Source organism: Muscardinus avellanarius, assembly GCF_963383645.1.
Source record: "Muscardinus avellanarius genome assembly, chromosome: 2".
NCBI lineage: Eukaryota > Metazoa > Chordata > Mammalia > Rodentia > Gliridae > Muscardinus > Muscardinus avellanarius.
The window spans coordinates 171,927,214-171,943,558 of record NC_137787.1 but is presented as its reverse complement, the minus strand read 5'-3'; the positions used below and the strand labels follow the sequence as shown (position 1 = coordinate 171,943,558).

Here is a 16,345-nt window from a genome sequence, read left to right as displayed (position 1 = left end):
GCCCCAATTCCAGTGAAGATTAAACATAATCTCCACTAATCAGTGTCTAACAATCCCTTTTCAACTCTGGAGATATTTAGGAAATAAAATTCAGAAAGAAATACTGCTCATCATCATTACAGCTTACTATAAAAGAATTAAGATAGTCAAATCTCTGCCCAAGAAAGAAGTCGGTTTGCTCCTACCTGAAACTTTCAAAGTCAGAGGGGAAGTTTAAAGCCTGAGGTACAAACACAAACTTCCTAACAAGCTCATGTCTCTTTTCGTCTTTCTGTTACTAATATTATCCCTTTCAAAGCACAATGATGCTTCAACACTTCAATAGTTTCAGGTCATCGTAAATGGCAACCATCTAAAACTGGCCAAACTGCAAGTTGTTCGTTACTTAACTCTGCCAAGACCACATTTTAAAAAATAGTTTATTCCTGACTAACTTCTGAAACTGACATTCAATGTTTCAGTCACATATGTTTTCAGCAATACCTAAATAAACTTAGTAAATGATAGAAAAAAAGTCACCTTTTCTCTCAAAAGGGAGCTTATTTAAATCCTGCTTTAATACCGCCATGTTTCTCCTAAGAGCCTTGACTAATTCTGAAAGCAGAATTCTGGGCTAAGCCTAGCCAGGACTGTGATCTCAACCTTCTTCTGCCCTTTGATATTATCAGTGTCTCAGAAACAATTCACACCCAGACTATGTTATAACTGTGTTGCAGAACCAGTGATAACCTGTCCCATTTCCAATAATCTACTCTGTTTACTCTGAGGTATATCAATGCATTTTTAATTGGATGTTTCTTAAAATAACTATATAATAACTGCACTTCACCCAGTTCCCCCAGTGATAACATTTTGCAAAATTACTGAACAAAAAAACCAGCATATCAGCAGTGAGATAATCCACCCCTCTTATTCAGATTTTCCCAGTTTATTCATGTATGTATGTGTGTGCTAGTATTAGGTTCTTTATACTTTTATTACCAATAGGTCTGAATACCCCCATTAATCAAACTACTGAACAGTTCCAATACTACAAAAATCCCTTGTATTGCTTTTATAACCACATGTACCTCCTCCTTTATTCCAAGATCCTGTTTCTAACCCCCAAACTGCTAGTCTCTCTTCCATTTCTAAATCCTGCCATTTTAAAATGCTATATAAAGAGAATTATACAGTATTTAATCTCTTACAATTATCTTTTTTCACTTAGTATTATTCCCTGAAGCCCCATCCACAATGAAGTTTGCTCCTTTTTATTACTGAATAGTACTTCACGGTATCGATCTATCAAAATTTGTTTAGCCATTCATCCACTAAAGGACACTTAAGTGAATTCCAGTTTAGGCCACTGCAAATAAGGCTGCTATGAACATTCATGTACAGGTTTTTGTGCTCTGGGCTAAATGCTCAGGAGTGCAGTCAGCAATGTTTTGTTTCTTAGGTAACTGCCAAGCTGTTTCCACAGTGGCCATACCAGCAATGTTCACCTAGCAGTGTATTCTGATCACAGTACACCTAGCACTTACGGTACTCTTGAGAATATGAGATGCACATAACTGCTTCACCTCCCCGGCCACCTATATTTCAAGTGGAAGCCTTACTTTCTTAGTTTAAAAGAACATACTTTCTTCTTGCAGACGAGCCATGATCTGCACATCAGTGAGGTCCTGTAATTTATATCCCATGGAGATAGAATCATCCTCCAGTTCCGAAGTACTCAGCTCACTGTCGATCGATGACTGGGGACTGAGCGGGGAGCCCCTGGAAGTGTAACCTAAAACACAAAGCAAATGTGTTTATTATTTTAAAGAACCAGTATCTATATATGCTTCACAATTCATATACATAGCGTAGCCAAAAATGACCAACACATAATCATTTGATGGTCAGACAAGCACATTGCCTGTTTGTAATTCATATGTAATAAAACCATTTATGTACTATTTTTTCATATTCAAGTTTCAACAAAAAAAAATCACTGCACTGCCTAAAGAACTTAAGAGGGCAGACTTGATGTTATGTGCTTTTTGTTCCCTGTGGTGTTGGGTAGTGCTCTATCACTGAGACACGACCAGACCTGTTGCCAAGTTTTTTATTACATACACACAAAATTCAGTGATTCTAATATTTTAAGGTATTATATGAGATTTTGTACTTATGCATATTTTTAATTAATAAGACATACTTCTCTCTAGCAGTAACTAATGATATATTTTTTAAAATAAAATTTAATCTGGCCCATTCTCTAATAGGTATATACAAAAGTGATGTAAAATGGATAATATCACACATAATAAAAACATATGTAAAACCATTATAATTTAGTGAATAGTCACAGGAGACTTGCATCTACCCACAAAAGTATAAAACAAACAAAAAACAATGGCCTTAAGATAAAAAGAACTCAAACCGCGATCCTCCTCCTGTCTCAGCCTCCCGAATGCTGGGATTACAAGCGTGCGCCCAGTACCACAAAAAAAAAAAAAAAAAAAAAAAAAAAAAAAAAAAAAGATAAAAATAACTGAAGAAAGGACCTTAACAGGAGAAAGTTGTAAGATTAGAAGACAAAACAGATGAGACAAATAAGAAAATGGTGAAACCCTCATCCCATAAAAAAGCCACTATGGCTTCCTTCTACATAGCCCCACCTTAAAAATAAAAAATAAAACAAGATATAAAGGCTTGCAATCCTGAATTATTATAAAAATAACCTAACGTGTGTTTGACATTTAATTGTCAAGTACATTAGGCGTTTAGAAACACGTGTGTGTCCTTTTGCTAAAAAATGAAGAAACACTACTGTTCACGACTGAGGTCAGTGGTGTTAGAATGCACACTAATTCTAGTCTTTCTGCACCCAAAATCCATGTGCAGCGCAAGCTGTTCATTATAATAAGACTGCCCTTGAGCTTTCCAGTGAAAGCTGGACATCTGAGTTGTGTTTAGTGACTAAACTGCAAAGCAAGCAGCTGGTAAGGAAGTTGAAGTGTTACCTGTTCTTTCAGGTGTTAGTATTGCTTTATTTGAGGTTTTAGAGAAGCTGGGAGTATTAATGCCATTGCTATAAGGGCTCAGTCTTGCAACAGGACTGTAAGGAAAAGCCAGGGAGGTCGTTGAAGAGAAGAGACTCCGCCATCGGCTAGCTGTCACGGAAGCAGAAAAATAGCAGCAGTTAGCTAGAGGGAAGCAGATGGTGATTTGTCAGAAGGAGAAAGGCAAGAGACTTTAAGATAAAGAAAAACAAAGCAACTTTTCATAAGAGTATCTTAACTGACTTCCATTTATCCAAGGGACAAATATGTAAAAATGAGCTAATTGTAAATTAAGGCCCAATTTATACATCCTAATAAAGAAAAGAACCAGTATCACATTGATTGAATCCAACATGTCTTATTTTTTGTCTTATTTTTAATTTCTACATTAGAAACATTTTCTACTTCTGAATACATTTAAGTGTTCTGTAATGATATAAAAAGGTTAGTGTAAAAAAAAAGGAAGAAATTAAACCTCACAGCCCTTACAAACTGTGGAAAATGTTAATATTATCTATATAGACTCTTGTGTTTTTATGTCAGTTCTCAATGTTGCTAATATTGGAAAATGTTGATGAAAATATATTTTATGGAAGATTCTACTTGGATTATGGAAGAAACTTAAAATGACTCTTATGTTTCCAAATGGCCTCGAGTCCCAAAGCAAGGTTCATGGGAAATAGTCTATAATCTAGCAGAAGGGTATTTACACAAAAATATAAAGACAGCTATTTTAGGTGGCAAGTGTAAAGGCGATTAATGACCTTTTAGATATAAAAATATATACATTATTCAAGTTATCTATAGTGAACATATTATGTATACAATTTTAAAGGTAGAATTACCCATATTATTACTTTAATATTATTTTGATATGGAATTAAAATAAGCAAAAAAGGAATTGTACTTACAATGAGCAGATGATCTAATTATTAAATTACATCATCTGTTCTAATTAGTTTAGTTATTCTTCCAAAATAACCATGTTAGCTTTAAATTATTGGATAATGAAAAAGCCCAAATCATAAAATTTTGAGAAAATCATACCAACCATCATTTACTGTCTCTCTTTACAAATCTTTTCTGGAAAGTAATCATTTAGACAAGTGGACACGTACTAAGTCATAAGTAGGATTCCAGAGAATTATAGTAAAGTGTGTGTGTGTGTGTGTGTGTGTGTGTGTGTGAGTGTGTGTGTGTGTGAATTAGGTTAAACTTCACTTTAAGCAATAACTTGGTTTTTATATTGGAAAATTTGACAAAACTTGAACAAACAACTGTAAAATGGACTGCTCTGAAATGCCACAGATACCCTCTAATAAGCAATGCTAATGAATAGACAGCTGAAAAGTACTTAAAAATGGGCAGTGGGATGGGGAGACAATGGGATGTGGAGAGTCAATAAAAAAAAACTGGCTCCAAAACTGGGATTCTCTAGACCTTGCAAAACCCCATCAAAGTTGCTTAAAAGACATTTCCTCTTACTTCAGCAAAAGTTCTCAAGTACCATCTCATTACAATTACATTTAAAAATAAATACGCACTTTCCTTATGTAGGTGGAATAAAAGGCAGAGAAACTACATTCACAATAATGCTTCCCAAACCCACAGGTTTCACAGAGTAGACAAAGCCATGCAGCCCAGTTCCCACTGACACTGGTACAGTATATCATTTACCCAACCTGTCATTTACTATGCCTAAGCAACTCCTCCCACTCAGAGCCAGAGCAGACATGCACCCCAATTCCTTGCTTCTGCAGTCAACTTGATCCCGAAGTACACTGCAATATAAGGGTTAACATGCAAGACATACTGGGTGGCTGTCCTCCCCTCCTCAATCTCTATTATTTGAAGTCTCTCATTAAAAATTCTCTACTTAAAAAGAAAGGTCAATAGTTCTTTGTGGCTGCTAACTTGCTTAACAGATGATGTTATTTTATACCAGTCTGATAGAGCGCCAGGCAAATTACAGTAACTGTGTGTTCTCACCCACAGATGCAGGGGACGACACATCACAAGTAAACAGCATTCATTATTCTGCACAATAACTACTGTGACCTGGCCTCCCTGCACAATGACACAGTTATTGTGGCTGTGACAGAAAGATCCCAACTAAGAACACAATTAGCGTCTATTGAGAGAGAGAATGTTCTACATTGTTCTACGGCATTGAGGCTTTTAAGAAGAGGGAGGAGAATTATTGTAGAGGCAGCTCACAAAACAATGATGCTCTATTAGTGCGCAAGGCTGTCGTGGAGGAGGAGAGGAGAGGGGAGCGGAAGCAATCATATCCTCCTTCACTATGTAGTCAAGGAATTGGACCAGAAATCATTTCATAAAGCATAAGTGAAAAGAATTTTTAAAAGGCAAGTTTTATCTTTTACATTCAATTAACTTAATTTTCCCATATAATGATGTTAAATTATTTGAAAGACCGAAAGGTGACCAAAATGACCCTACAAAGTAGAATTTTTGCAAAGGAGAAAATGAGTGATAAACTTCTGAAAGACAACAGTGTGAAATTTTCCTACATTCCTCCAAAGTTCTATCTATGAGAAAAAAATAGAGATGGCATAGATTATGTATTTTTTCCCCATTTAACTCCAGTTCCTCTAATAGCACAGTTGGGCCCAAAAAACAGATGCACTGATTACATATATCATACTTGGCAAGGGTCTTTCCCAAATGGCTTAAACTGACTCCCAGAATGCTTCTGATGGCAGCCTTGTTGGAGCTCTAGGACAAGACCTCTGTCGCCCCTCTCTCCACATTATCACAACCTGCTCTTAAACTGCACCCACAGTCACCAACAAGGCCCTTGGCAGGCAGTTCTGGCACCATGAGCAGGGCTCTGCCAGTCCCTACGGTAGCTGCTGCTTTCCGCCACTGAAATACCCAGTGGCTTTTCATCAGAATAAGATCTTGCGGGCAGCGGGGCATGGTGGCACACACCCACAATCCAGTACTTGGAAGGCTGGGACAGGAAGATCACAGGTTCGAGACCATCCTCAACAACTTAGCTAGACTTTCAGGAACTTAAGGAGACCATGTCTCCAAACCAAAAATAAAAAGGGGTGGGGGTGTAACTCAGAGGTAGAATGCTCCTAGGTTCAATACCCAGTACAAAAAAAAAGAGAAAGGGAGGGAGGGAGGGTGAAAGGGAGGGAGAAAGGGAAGAAGGGGGAAAGGGAGAGAGTGAGAGAGGGGGGGGGAGATATGAATCAACCTGAGAGTACTTGTGTCATCTATCATCACCCTTTTCCACTGCTGTGTACCTCATGCCTGCCTCTAGAGTGTTTCTTAAACCACCTTGATAAGAATACACTCTTAGGCTGGGGTGTGGCTCACTGTTAAACCATTTACCTAACACACAAGACCCTGGGTTCAAACCTCAGCACCACAAAATAAAAATACACTTACTGGTTAAGCTTTCTACTTTGTCTCATTGTCTAATAAGCCTTCCCCCATTGAGATGAATGTAATATGGTACTAGTTGCATACTGATACCACATCTTTCTTCCAAAAATTAAAAAATATATTCAAAGTGCTTAGTGGTCTACTCATTATTTTTTGTGCATTTTCAAAGTTGCCTGACTTAAAAATAATCACAACTTATCTGTGTATTTTTTTTAACATGGTGTATCACTAAACTATGATTTTAAAAAATCTCACAAGAAATAATCAATACTCCAGTGATGATAGTATCAAGAAGCCACAAAAAGACAAGTGATGGGACAGATTTAAGAAAAAAACTGAAGTTCCTTAATTCTCCCACCAGAAGTTATTCTATTGACAATAACAAAGTTCCCAGAAACAAAGACATTCCTACAATTCCTTGATCATCTCTATGTAGACTAATAGTAAATAAAGGAAATGCCCAAATTTTGTTGAATGTGTTGCAGCACATTATTAAATTTAAGAAGCTATATAATACTTAATTCATATAAAAAGTTAACTGCTGTAATTAAAATCTTAGTAATAATCCTAGATCATCAATACCACATTAAGAGTTCAGAAATAATGCAACACTATAGTATATTCTATAAACATTCTCACACTTTTTCATTAGAGATAGTTTAGTTTCTAATACACCTTGGCACAGTGTGTACTTAATAATGCTAAATGTGCTCCAAATTTTGGTAAGTTCACTATTATTTCCTTACTTGAGACCATCCTTCCTTACTTCAGACCTTACTTCAGACCATCCTTGAACATCTAAATTATTTTGACAAATTGTTTAAATATAAGGTTAACTACAATCTAGTACACCAACTCTGAAAACAATGGTTACTCTAATTAGACACTTCAAACCAGATTAGAGGCTTGGTGAAGAAACAAACCATAGGAATTCCTCATTAATACTTCCTAATAATTACTTAATTATTGGACTTTCTCAATGTCAATCTTGTGGCTTACAGCTAAATGACTTTATACTACAAATAGCTAGGACCTGTGACTGGGGTAACCAAGCCATCAAAAGTAGAAAGGAGTCACTGTCTAGGATATGCTGGCTCCCACGATGCTATACTGAAAATAAAATGAAGGCTGTGCCAAGCAAGCCAGGTGGCAGCTGAGCAAGCAAGTGGGCAACAAAGCTTCCGTGACATCCCGAGATGCTGCCATTTTAAAAAAATAAAATAGCTCACAACTGCAGTTATGTTTAGCAAAATTTCTACTACATACTCCATGGTCAATGACTCAGCATCTGAGTTGTATGAATCAGTGAGGAAGTCCTGGAGGGCAGTACTCCAAGTTTCTCTACTGGCTTCTCACAGTAAGCCCACCTTTCTTTCTTTCTTTCTTTCTTTCTTTCTTTCTTTCTTTCTTTTTTTCTTTTTTTCAGTACTGAAGATGAAACCCAGGAGCACTGTACCGCCAAGATATACCCCCAGCTCTATTTTTTTAGTCTATGTATTTATTTATTTATTTATTTATTTGTTTATTTTGGTGGTACTGGGGTGCCCGGAAACCCTTCTACCTCCGGGCTACACTCCCAGACCTATTTTTTTATATTTTTATTTGCAAATAGAGTCTCTTAAGCCAGCGAGGCTGGCTCCGAACCTGCGCGATCCTCCTGTCTCAGCCTCCCAAGCGCGGGGATTACAAGTGTGTGCCACCACGTCCAGCCTAGTCTTTTTAATTTTGAAATAGGGTCTGAGTTGTGAAGGGCCTCACTAAGTAGCTGAGGCTGTCTGCAAACTGTGATCCTCCTGTCTCAGCCTCCCAAATGCTAGGATTACAAGCAAGTGCCACCATCCCCGGCTGGCTAGGCCCACATTTCTAATCAGTGAAGTTATTCTAGAAAAGCAGGCCTGATCTTCTATTTCTATTTTTTTTTTCTGCAGGCCTCATCTATTTCTCTTCTTTTTCTGCTTTCTTAACAAAGAATAAGATCCTAAAAGGCTAAACTCTGATTTGGCACATTCTGTTTACATATCCTTCGATCAAAGCAGATGATCTTGAATCACCATCACTCCAGAAGAGGGTATGGTCTTGGCAGTGTGAAGAAATCAGTTTCTAAAGCAGCCTCTAAGAGTTTTCATTGGCCGGGCGTGGTGCCGCACACTTGTAATCCCAGCATTTGGGAAGCCAAGACCAGAGGATCACGTTTCGCAGATAGCCTCAGCTGTTTCAAAATAAAGACTAAAAATTGGGCAGGGGGTGTAGCTCAGAGGCCAAATGCCCCTGTGTTCCATCCCCAGACTCGAAAAAAAAAAAAAAAAAAAAAAAAAAAAAGTTTTCATTCTCCAGGTTTTAAGAATTCTGATTATAAAAACTCAACGGCAAATTTTAGATCTGTTTTACTGATCTTTATAGATTCTTTTCTAATAAAGTCATGATTTTGTATCTCCTTACTCACACCTTGCTTCTCGGCTAGCTAAATGTATATTCTCTATCATTCCCTAATGCAGGTTTTGCCTTAAGATGTTATCAGTTAAATCTATAACCAAAGACTATGTGTAACCCAGAGTAGGAGAAAATACTACAGAATGATTCAGACACCCGATATTTACAAACAACATCCAGAGCCATTCGATATCTAATAATAGAAGATACCAAAAACCACTCAAGTCAATCTCTAGTGGCTACATAAATGTCTTTCATAGAAATACAAGACACATACATTGCATCTCCCTGACATAGTCCTTCTGGAAAGTCTGCAGGCCCCTATGCTCCCACATGCTTCACAAACTTCGGTTCTCTCTTGAGTAGGCATGCACTGTCATGGCTATAAAGTACCAGATGCTATAGATACTGAGATGAGTAAAATAGAGCGATTGCTCTCCCTTTCTTCCCACTCTAATTCCTGCAGCTAGTGCAGAGGAGAAGCAAGTAAACTGGAGAATATGACACTACTATACCACACCATACAAGTGCACACCCCTAGGATGAGGCTAATCTCAACCATTCAAGTCTCAGTGAAACATCTGAAAACATCACCAAGTGTCTGTGCTATGATTCTGTAAAGGGTGTGTTTGTCTTTATGGGTTCATGGTTAGATGATTGATGTGTGGTGGGCATACTGCTCGTAGTGATGTCAAAGACTAAATTCACTGTTATTATATGAATCAAAACAACAAACCCTGCTTAATGGTAACCTGTCACTGTGAGTTTTAGGGATGATGGGTAAGATTTTGGGAATGAATTAAAAGGGGTCCAGAAGACTTTATTCAATGTCAGAGATGACAGCAACAGGCGGCCCAATTGTCAGTAAAGCTCTCCTGTAAAGAGCTAACAGATATTTAGGGCTTTTCTGGTCATGGTGGCTCAGTCACAACTACTGAATTCTAACATCACAGCATGAAGCCACTGACAACACAAGAATGAATATAGCCATGTGTCAATAAAATATTCTATACACTCAGAGTTGAAGTTAACATAATTTTCATGGGTCATGAGATTTTTATTCTTTTTTCAGTTAGAAACATGAAAGGTTTTCTTAGCTGATGGGCCATATGATGATAGGCAAAAAAGCCAGATATGACCAGAGTCTGCCACACCCTGAGCTAACATACACACCAGCTTAATATCCACTTGGAAAAATACACAAGGCTAGAATTCTATCACAGTACAGCAGGTGTTTAGACAGTGATAGCTGAAAGAATAACTCTTTACTGCTATTTTCCATACATGTTTTAACAAAGGCCAACAAAAGTCTAAAACAACAGTATAAGAATCCAGATACCTGAGTTCCAGTTTCTGTCCTTTCATAAGTTAGTTTTGATAGTTAGAGAAAACCACGTAACACCTTAATGTTGCAGTGTTCTCATTTGAATAAAACAAGCGGTTTGTGGGAGGACTGTGATGAATATTCTGTGGTGAGCACAAGATCAAAGTCTGCTGCCTGCATTCACCAACTATAAAGCATTATTTAAATGGAAAGTTCTAGCAAGTTATAGCAAAAACTTAGTCTACAGTCTGAAGAGAAAAGAAATGTTCTAGAATGTAGGTAAGAGAAAGAAGATCTAACAGAATTTCCTAGTTTTCCTAATGTTTAGGGCACTCAACCTAGAATTCTCAAAATTATGGGCACAGTCTATCTTATATAGATAACCTCATAGACTTTGTGGTTCCTCAAATGTCACCAACTAAAATTAGTGAACTGTGAACCTTCAACGACTTGATCAGCATACTCAATAGTTATCTAATTTGTCCAAAGATCACCTCAGACAAAATAAATGTCCTGGATGCCACATTTTTAAGAAATACCATTTCTTTTAAACCACGTGATTCTAATCCAGGTGTGGTGGTATGCCTGTAATCCCAGTACTTGGGAGGCTGAGACAGTAGGATCGCAGTCTCTACAAGTAGTTAAACTATCAACCTAGCCAGATCCTGTTTCAAAATAAGTAAGGCTAGTGGTGTAGCTCAGAGTTAGATTGTCCCTGGTTCAATTTCCAGCACCACAAAAAGAAAAATAAAATGAAAAACAAACTACAAGGTGCTAAGGCCCAACTGATCTTGACTCTAAAATGTTCATTACCTCAGAGTCCTGAAAAAGAAGGGAACAGGAAGGCAGGTCAGGTCACCAGACTTTGTCCTATTTTTTTCTTTCTTTAAGCATCAGGCAGGCCTGAATTCCAAGCCACACAGAGGAATTCAATTACCTGGGCCTTCATTAATACCAGTTACAGAGTGGTCTAACATCAGTGAAGGTAAAACAGACAGCCCCTTTTTAATGTTTTTAATTCTCTCGTGCATTGGCAGGAAGTTCTTTCAGGACCACAGCACCCCCAATTTAAGCCACAAACCACCGGCACAGGAAGATCTACATTTCCATGAGCCATACTTTCAAGCATAAATTTCCCAGGTGATCATGTTCCATCTTTACCTACCTGGAGCTTACTGAAATGCTTGGTGCATGGATATAGTCAGATGCCTGAAAATTTTTTAACAGAAAAACTTAAAGGCCAAGGTGAAGGTGGTATTTAAACGTATCCCTCTTATAAACTGCCTAGACCGAGGTAAAAGTTGGCCCTGGTGTGTAAACACTGCTGACTTGATTGCAACCCAAGAGACCCCCTGGAGTAGGAGCATATGGTTTGCAGCTTATCTGATCTTACTCTTTTTTACTGGGTAAACTTGAGTAGTATTAATTTCTCCACAGCGCTCCAGGACCTGATAGAAGAAGCATGTGGGGTCTAGGCAGCCCTGCGACCTTGAGCCAGGTGCTCCTGGGGGAGACAAGGGAGGGTCTACCACTGAGCTCCACCTTAACCTCTTTATTTTAAAACAAGGTCTCACTAAGTTACTGCATGCTGGCCTCAAACCACTGTCTCAGTCTCCCAAGAACTGGAGTTACAGGCACCTGCAACACACTCAGAGTATGTTTTTGGCAAAGACAACTAGTATATAAGTAAGCAAACCAATATCAGCTTGTTGGGATCTGACTCCTAGTTCTAACATGCTGGACACTTAGTGCACACACACCCTTCCTGACCTTCACCTACCTTGTTCAGATTGGATAGTTGTGTCTTTTTTTTTTTTTTCCAGGTCTGGGGATGGAACCCAGAGACATTTGACGTGCAAGCTACACCCCCTGCCCAATTTTTTATTCTTTATTTTGAAACATGGTCTCACTGAGTTGCAGAGGGCCTAAGTAGCTGAGGCTGGCTGTGAACCACGATCCTCCAGGTCTCAGCCTCCCAAATGCTGGGATTACAAGCGTGCACCACCACTCCCGGCAAGGATAGTTGTGTCTTTACACTGCTGAGGCTTACTATATTTTCATTCTGTTTTATAGTTGTAATTAAGAGAGTTATAAGATAATCATTAGTTGTGATGGGGCCAAGGAACAAAACTGCCTGACACTAGACCCTAACCAGGTCACGAGATGCGAGAGGTCACCAGACGTGGGAGTCAGCACACTCTTATTTCACCTTTCTTAGCTTCTCACTAAGGTCATTTCCCCAGCACTATTTTCTAGATCTCAGACGATCTTTATGTTTATTCTTTCTTCATCATTAAAGTAGGGTGCATAAGGTAGTAAAACTTTCTAAATCTTTGCAAAACCAAGAGTCTCTTCCTTCTCTCCCTCTATACTTAATTTTCTTGGATATAGAAAGATAAGTTGAAAATAACTTTCACCCAAACCTATAAAGACAATATCCATTTTTTATCTAACATCCAGCACTACTTATAAAATATCTAAATTCTATTACACTGCAGATAACCTCCTTGCTTTAAACATTTCTACAATCATTAATTTGAAAAATCTGAAAATCATGTGTAGGTTTTTCATCTGTCATACATCCTGAAGATGTCTTTCTTTAGCTCCAGAAAAATGTTCTTGTATTGTTCACTGACATTGCCCCCCTTCTCAAATGTCTACTCTTCCTTCTAGAACTTCTACTAAACACTAAAGGCTCTGGATCTACCTTCTATTCCCCTAACTCCAAATGTATTCTTTCATTCATATTCATTCATTCTTTCTTGCTTTCTCTAATTCCTTTCATTACATAACTCCCAAGAAATTAAAAGTTACTAAAAAGCAATGATTTGACTGCTTACTTCTCCCCCCTTTTTATAAGCAGTTTATCCTTGATTAAATGTGCATTATTCTCTTAAACCTAAACACACTAAGTATTCCCTCGGATACAGTTCCCTACAAAGCTAATTGATTTTTTAAAAATTCTGTTCATGCTATTAGCTTTTTCTCAAATCAAATAAAACTTTGTTATTGGTTTAAACTTATGAATAAAGAAGAAGTTAAGCTGGACAGGCAACTAGTGTAAGTTTCTTCAATGGTACAGGTATTGCCTCTAACCCGAAAGAGAAAATCAATAACAGGTATTACATCAATAGGGGAATTACTCCACGAGCAGGTTTCTCATAGACACCTGGACGCACAGAATCAGGGTGGCTGAAACACCACCAATGCACAAGGAGGCGGAATGCTTTAGAATTTCCTCTAACACTCCTCCCACCTTCTGTTCAGTCTAATAGTAACATCTGATGTTACCTTCCGCTCTTAATCAGAGTTAGGAATCCTACAACACTTGGATCTCTCTACCTAAGAGCAGGTGTCTGTTTCTTCCCTGCTGACTGGTAGTCACCTCTTTAGCACTCACTACTCACATCTGAGAAATTCTAGCTGCTGCAATATCCTTTTCCTGATTCAACTTCACTCAAATGAAAACACTACAAAAGATCAAACTGAGTGTGCATGCACACAGATTTCAAGACTGGCACTTTTACACACCATCACTCCTTGAAATGCAATTTTACAACTATGACAGAAGAAAAAAAATAAACTCGCAAATTGATAAAAGCATCAAATCTCAAAGATGCAAAACATTACTACATTCCATTTTAAAGTTCCTAAACCAAAGCCTCATCTTTCCAAAGTAAATTAAATGTTGTGAAGAGCCTGACCATGTTTTCAACAACTACTTCTCATATGAAGTCAAACAAAAAACTCAGGGCTCTAGGGAGGAAAGCAGAAGAAAAGATCCAAGTTTATCTGACTCAAAGAATCCCCTTTAAACATTACAAAGAAAGCCGGGCGTGGTGGCGCACACTTGTAATCCCGCGCTTGGAAGGCTGAGACAGGAGGATCACACAGGTTCAAAGCCAGCCTCAGCTACTTAGTGAAGCTCTTAGCAACTTAGTGAGACCCTGTTTCCAAATAAAATATAAAAATAGGTCTGGAAGTATAGCCCGGAGATAGAAAGCCTCTGGGTTCCACCCCCAGTACCACAAAAAAAAAAAAAAAAAAATTACAAAGAATTTCTAAAATCACTATTTTATTCAACATATCTTGTCAGTTTCAAAAAAAAGACCTTGTCTTCGAAGACAACACAGTGTAGCTTTCCTGTCTAGGATTATGTCGCTCCTTTCTTTAGCTATTAAAGGCCTCCCAACCCTCAGGATAATATCCAGAATCCTAAACTTCTCAGAAAACCCCGCCTACATCTCTAGCTCCCTGCAGTATCCCCCAGCTCAGGATCTCGCCATTAAACCCCCACCGTAGTAGCTTGCCAGTCCCTCACTCACTCGTCTTCTCGCCCTGCAAGCTTCCCACACTCTGTTCCTGTGGCTAAGACACTCTTCCACCTTGACCCACATCCCAAGTGAAGGGCTCTCTTCTTCCGTTGACACGGGTCATCCTCAGGAGTTTACTTCCCGACCACACCTCTCAGCCTCTGGTCTCCTGTTAGCATCATCATGCTGGTTTCAAGGCAGAGGAAGAAAGTGAATAAGGCTGCTGCCTTTGTCATCTGTTCCTTGCATTAGACTGTCCGCTCCTAGCTGAGCGAGGTGCTGCATGCGTGTAATCCTCGTGCTTGGGAGGCAGACACAGGAGGATTGCACAAGTTGGGAGCCAGCCTCAGCTACTTAGTGAGGCTCTCAGCAACTTAGTGAGACCCAGTTTCCGAATAAAATATAAATAGGTCTGGGAGTATAGCCGGGAGGTAGAAAGCCTCTGGGTTCTACCCCCAGGACCACCAAAAAAAGACCGTCCGCTCCACAGGCCAGCTGAGCTAGTCTTGCTGGCCTGAACCCTTAGCCCTTAGCACCATGCCTGCAGCTAAGTACTTGATTCATAACTTAGCTTCCTTATCATCTCTGACCAAGCCCCAGTGTTTCAGAAAAGAAGTCTAGACAGCCTTGCTTAAAATATAACTACACTTTTTAGAGGTTCCAAAGAATAGGTATGAACACCTACCAAAATGAAACTAATTTAATTTCCCATAGAGTAATAAAATTTAATCAACTCTCATGGTAGTATAAAAGCAGCAAAAAAAAAAAAAAAAAAAAAAACAACTACTTGCCTGTGGTCCTGGGTTCAATCCCAAACATCCACCCCCCCTCAAAAAAAGTTCCTTGCAAAATCTTTTTTTCCCTTGATAGGGTACAAAAAAGTAAAACATATGTCCATTAATTATTTGCAACCATCATTATACACTCTAACAAGTCACTGGTAATTTCTTTCCTTTTCTTTTCTCTTTGCAGTACTGGGGATAGAACCCAGGGGTATTCTACCTCTGAGCTACACCCCAGCACTATTTTTTATTCTTTATTTTTTATTCTGAAACAGGATCTGAGTTGCAAAGGGCCTAAGTAGCCGAGGCTGTCCACAAACTGTGATCCTCCTGTCTCAGCCTCCCAAACTGGGATTACAAGCATGTACCACCACACCCAGCTAGTCACTGGTAATTTTAATAACATTTTTTCTTGGTATTAGCAATTGAACACAAGGGCATTCTATCTCCAAGCAATACCACTAGCTCTTTGAATTTTCTTTTCTTTTTTTTTTTTTCTGAAACAGGGTCTGGCTAAGTTCCTGAGGCTGGCCTTGAACCTGCTACCCTTCTATCTCAGTCTCCCAAGTACTGGAATTATAGGCACATACCCCTGTGCTTGGCTTAATAAACAACTTCTAATCATAATAGAAATGCAAAGCAAACCAATAAACCACACAGAAACACATGCACAAGTGGCAAAATGATAAAAAAAAAAAGAGTTGTTTGAAGATACATGGTGAACACATATGCAGGCAGCTGGGTATAATGGAGGGAAACAGCAAACGTCCAAGAAGCACACCCCTAATTATTTCTAACTTACTGTACCAAACCATTGCCAATGCACTGCATTGAAGCTAATGAATTGAGGCTACTCAGAAAACAGCAGTGAAGCAAAGAGTGATGGAGCCCATGGCTGTAACAATGTGTCTTTAATTTTCAGCACACAGGAATAAGCACAATGTCAAGAGACCCTGTCTCTGCAATTTATTTATTTACTTATTTATTTATTTATTTATTTATTTATTTATGGGGGGTACTAGGGATTGAACCCGGGGGCATTCTACC

General features: G+C 38.6%; 1 protein-coding gene across 4 annotated transcripts in view; it reads right to left on the bottom strand.

Annotated features, from left to right (window-relative positions):
- Positions 1 to 16,345, bottom strand: part of SLAIN1 (SLAIN motif family member 1) — a gene marked incomplete at both ends in the record, with an annotated part of 60,262 nt that overhangs the window by 13,429 nt on the left and 30,488 nt on the right. The window contains 2 exons of one of the 4 annotated variants that reach the window (XM_080690211.1): positions 1,625 to 1,774; positions 2,994 to 3,176. In XM_080690211.1, the coding sequence (XP_080546337.1) occupies positions 1,625 to 1,774; positions 2,994 to 3,176 (333 nt within the window). Of the gene's footprint in view, positions 1 to 1,624; positions 1,775 to 2,993; positions 3,177 to 16,345 lie in introns of those variants that run through there. The other 3 variants (XM_080690212.1, XM_080690213.1, XM_080690214.1) reach the window with 3 other exon arrangements.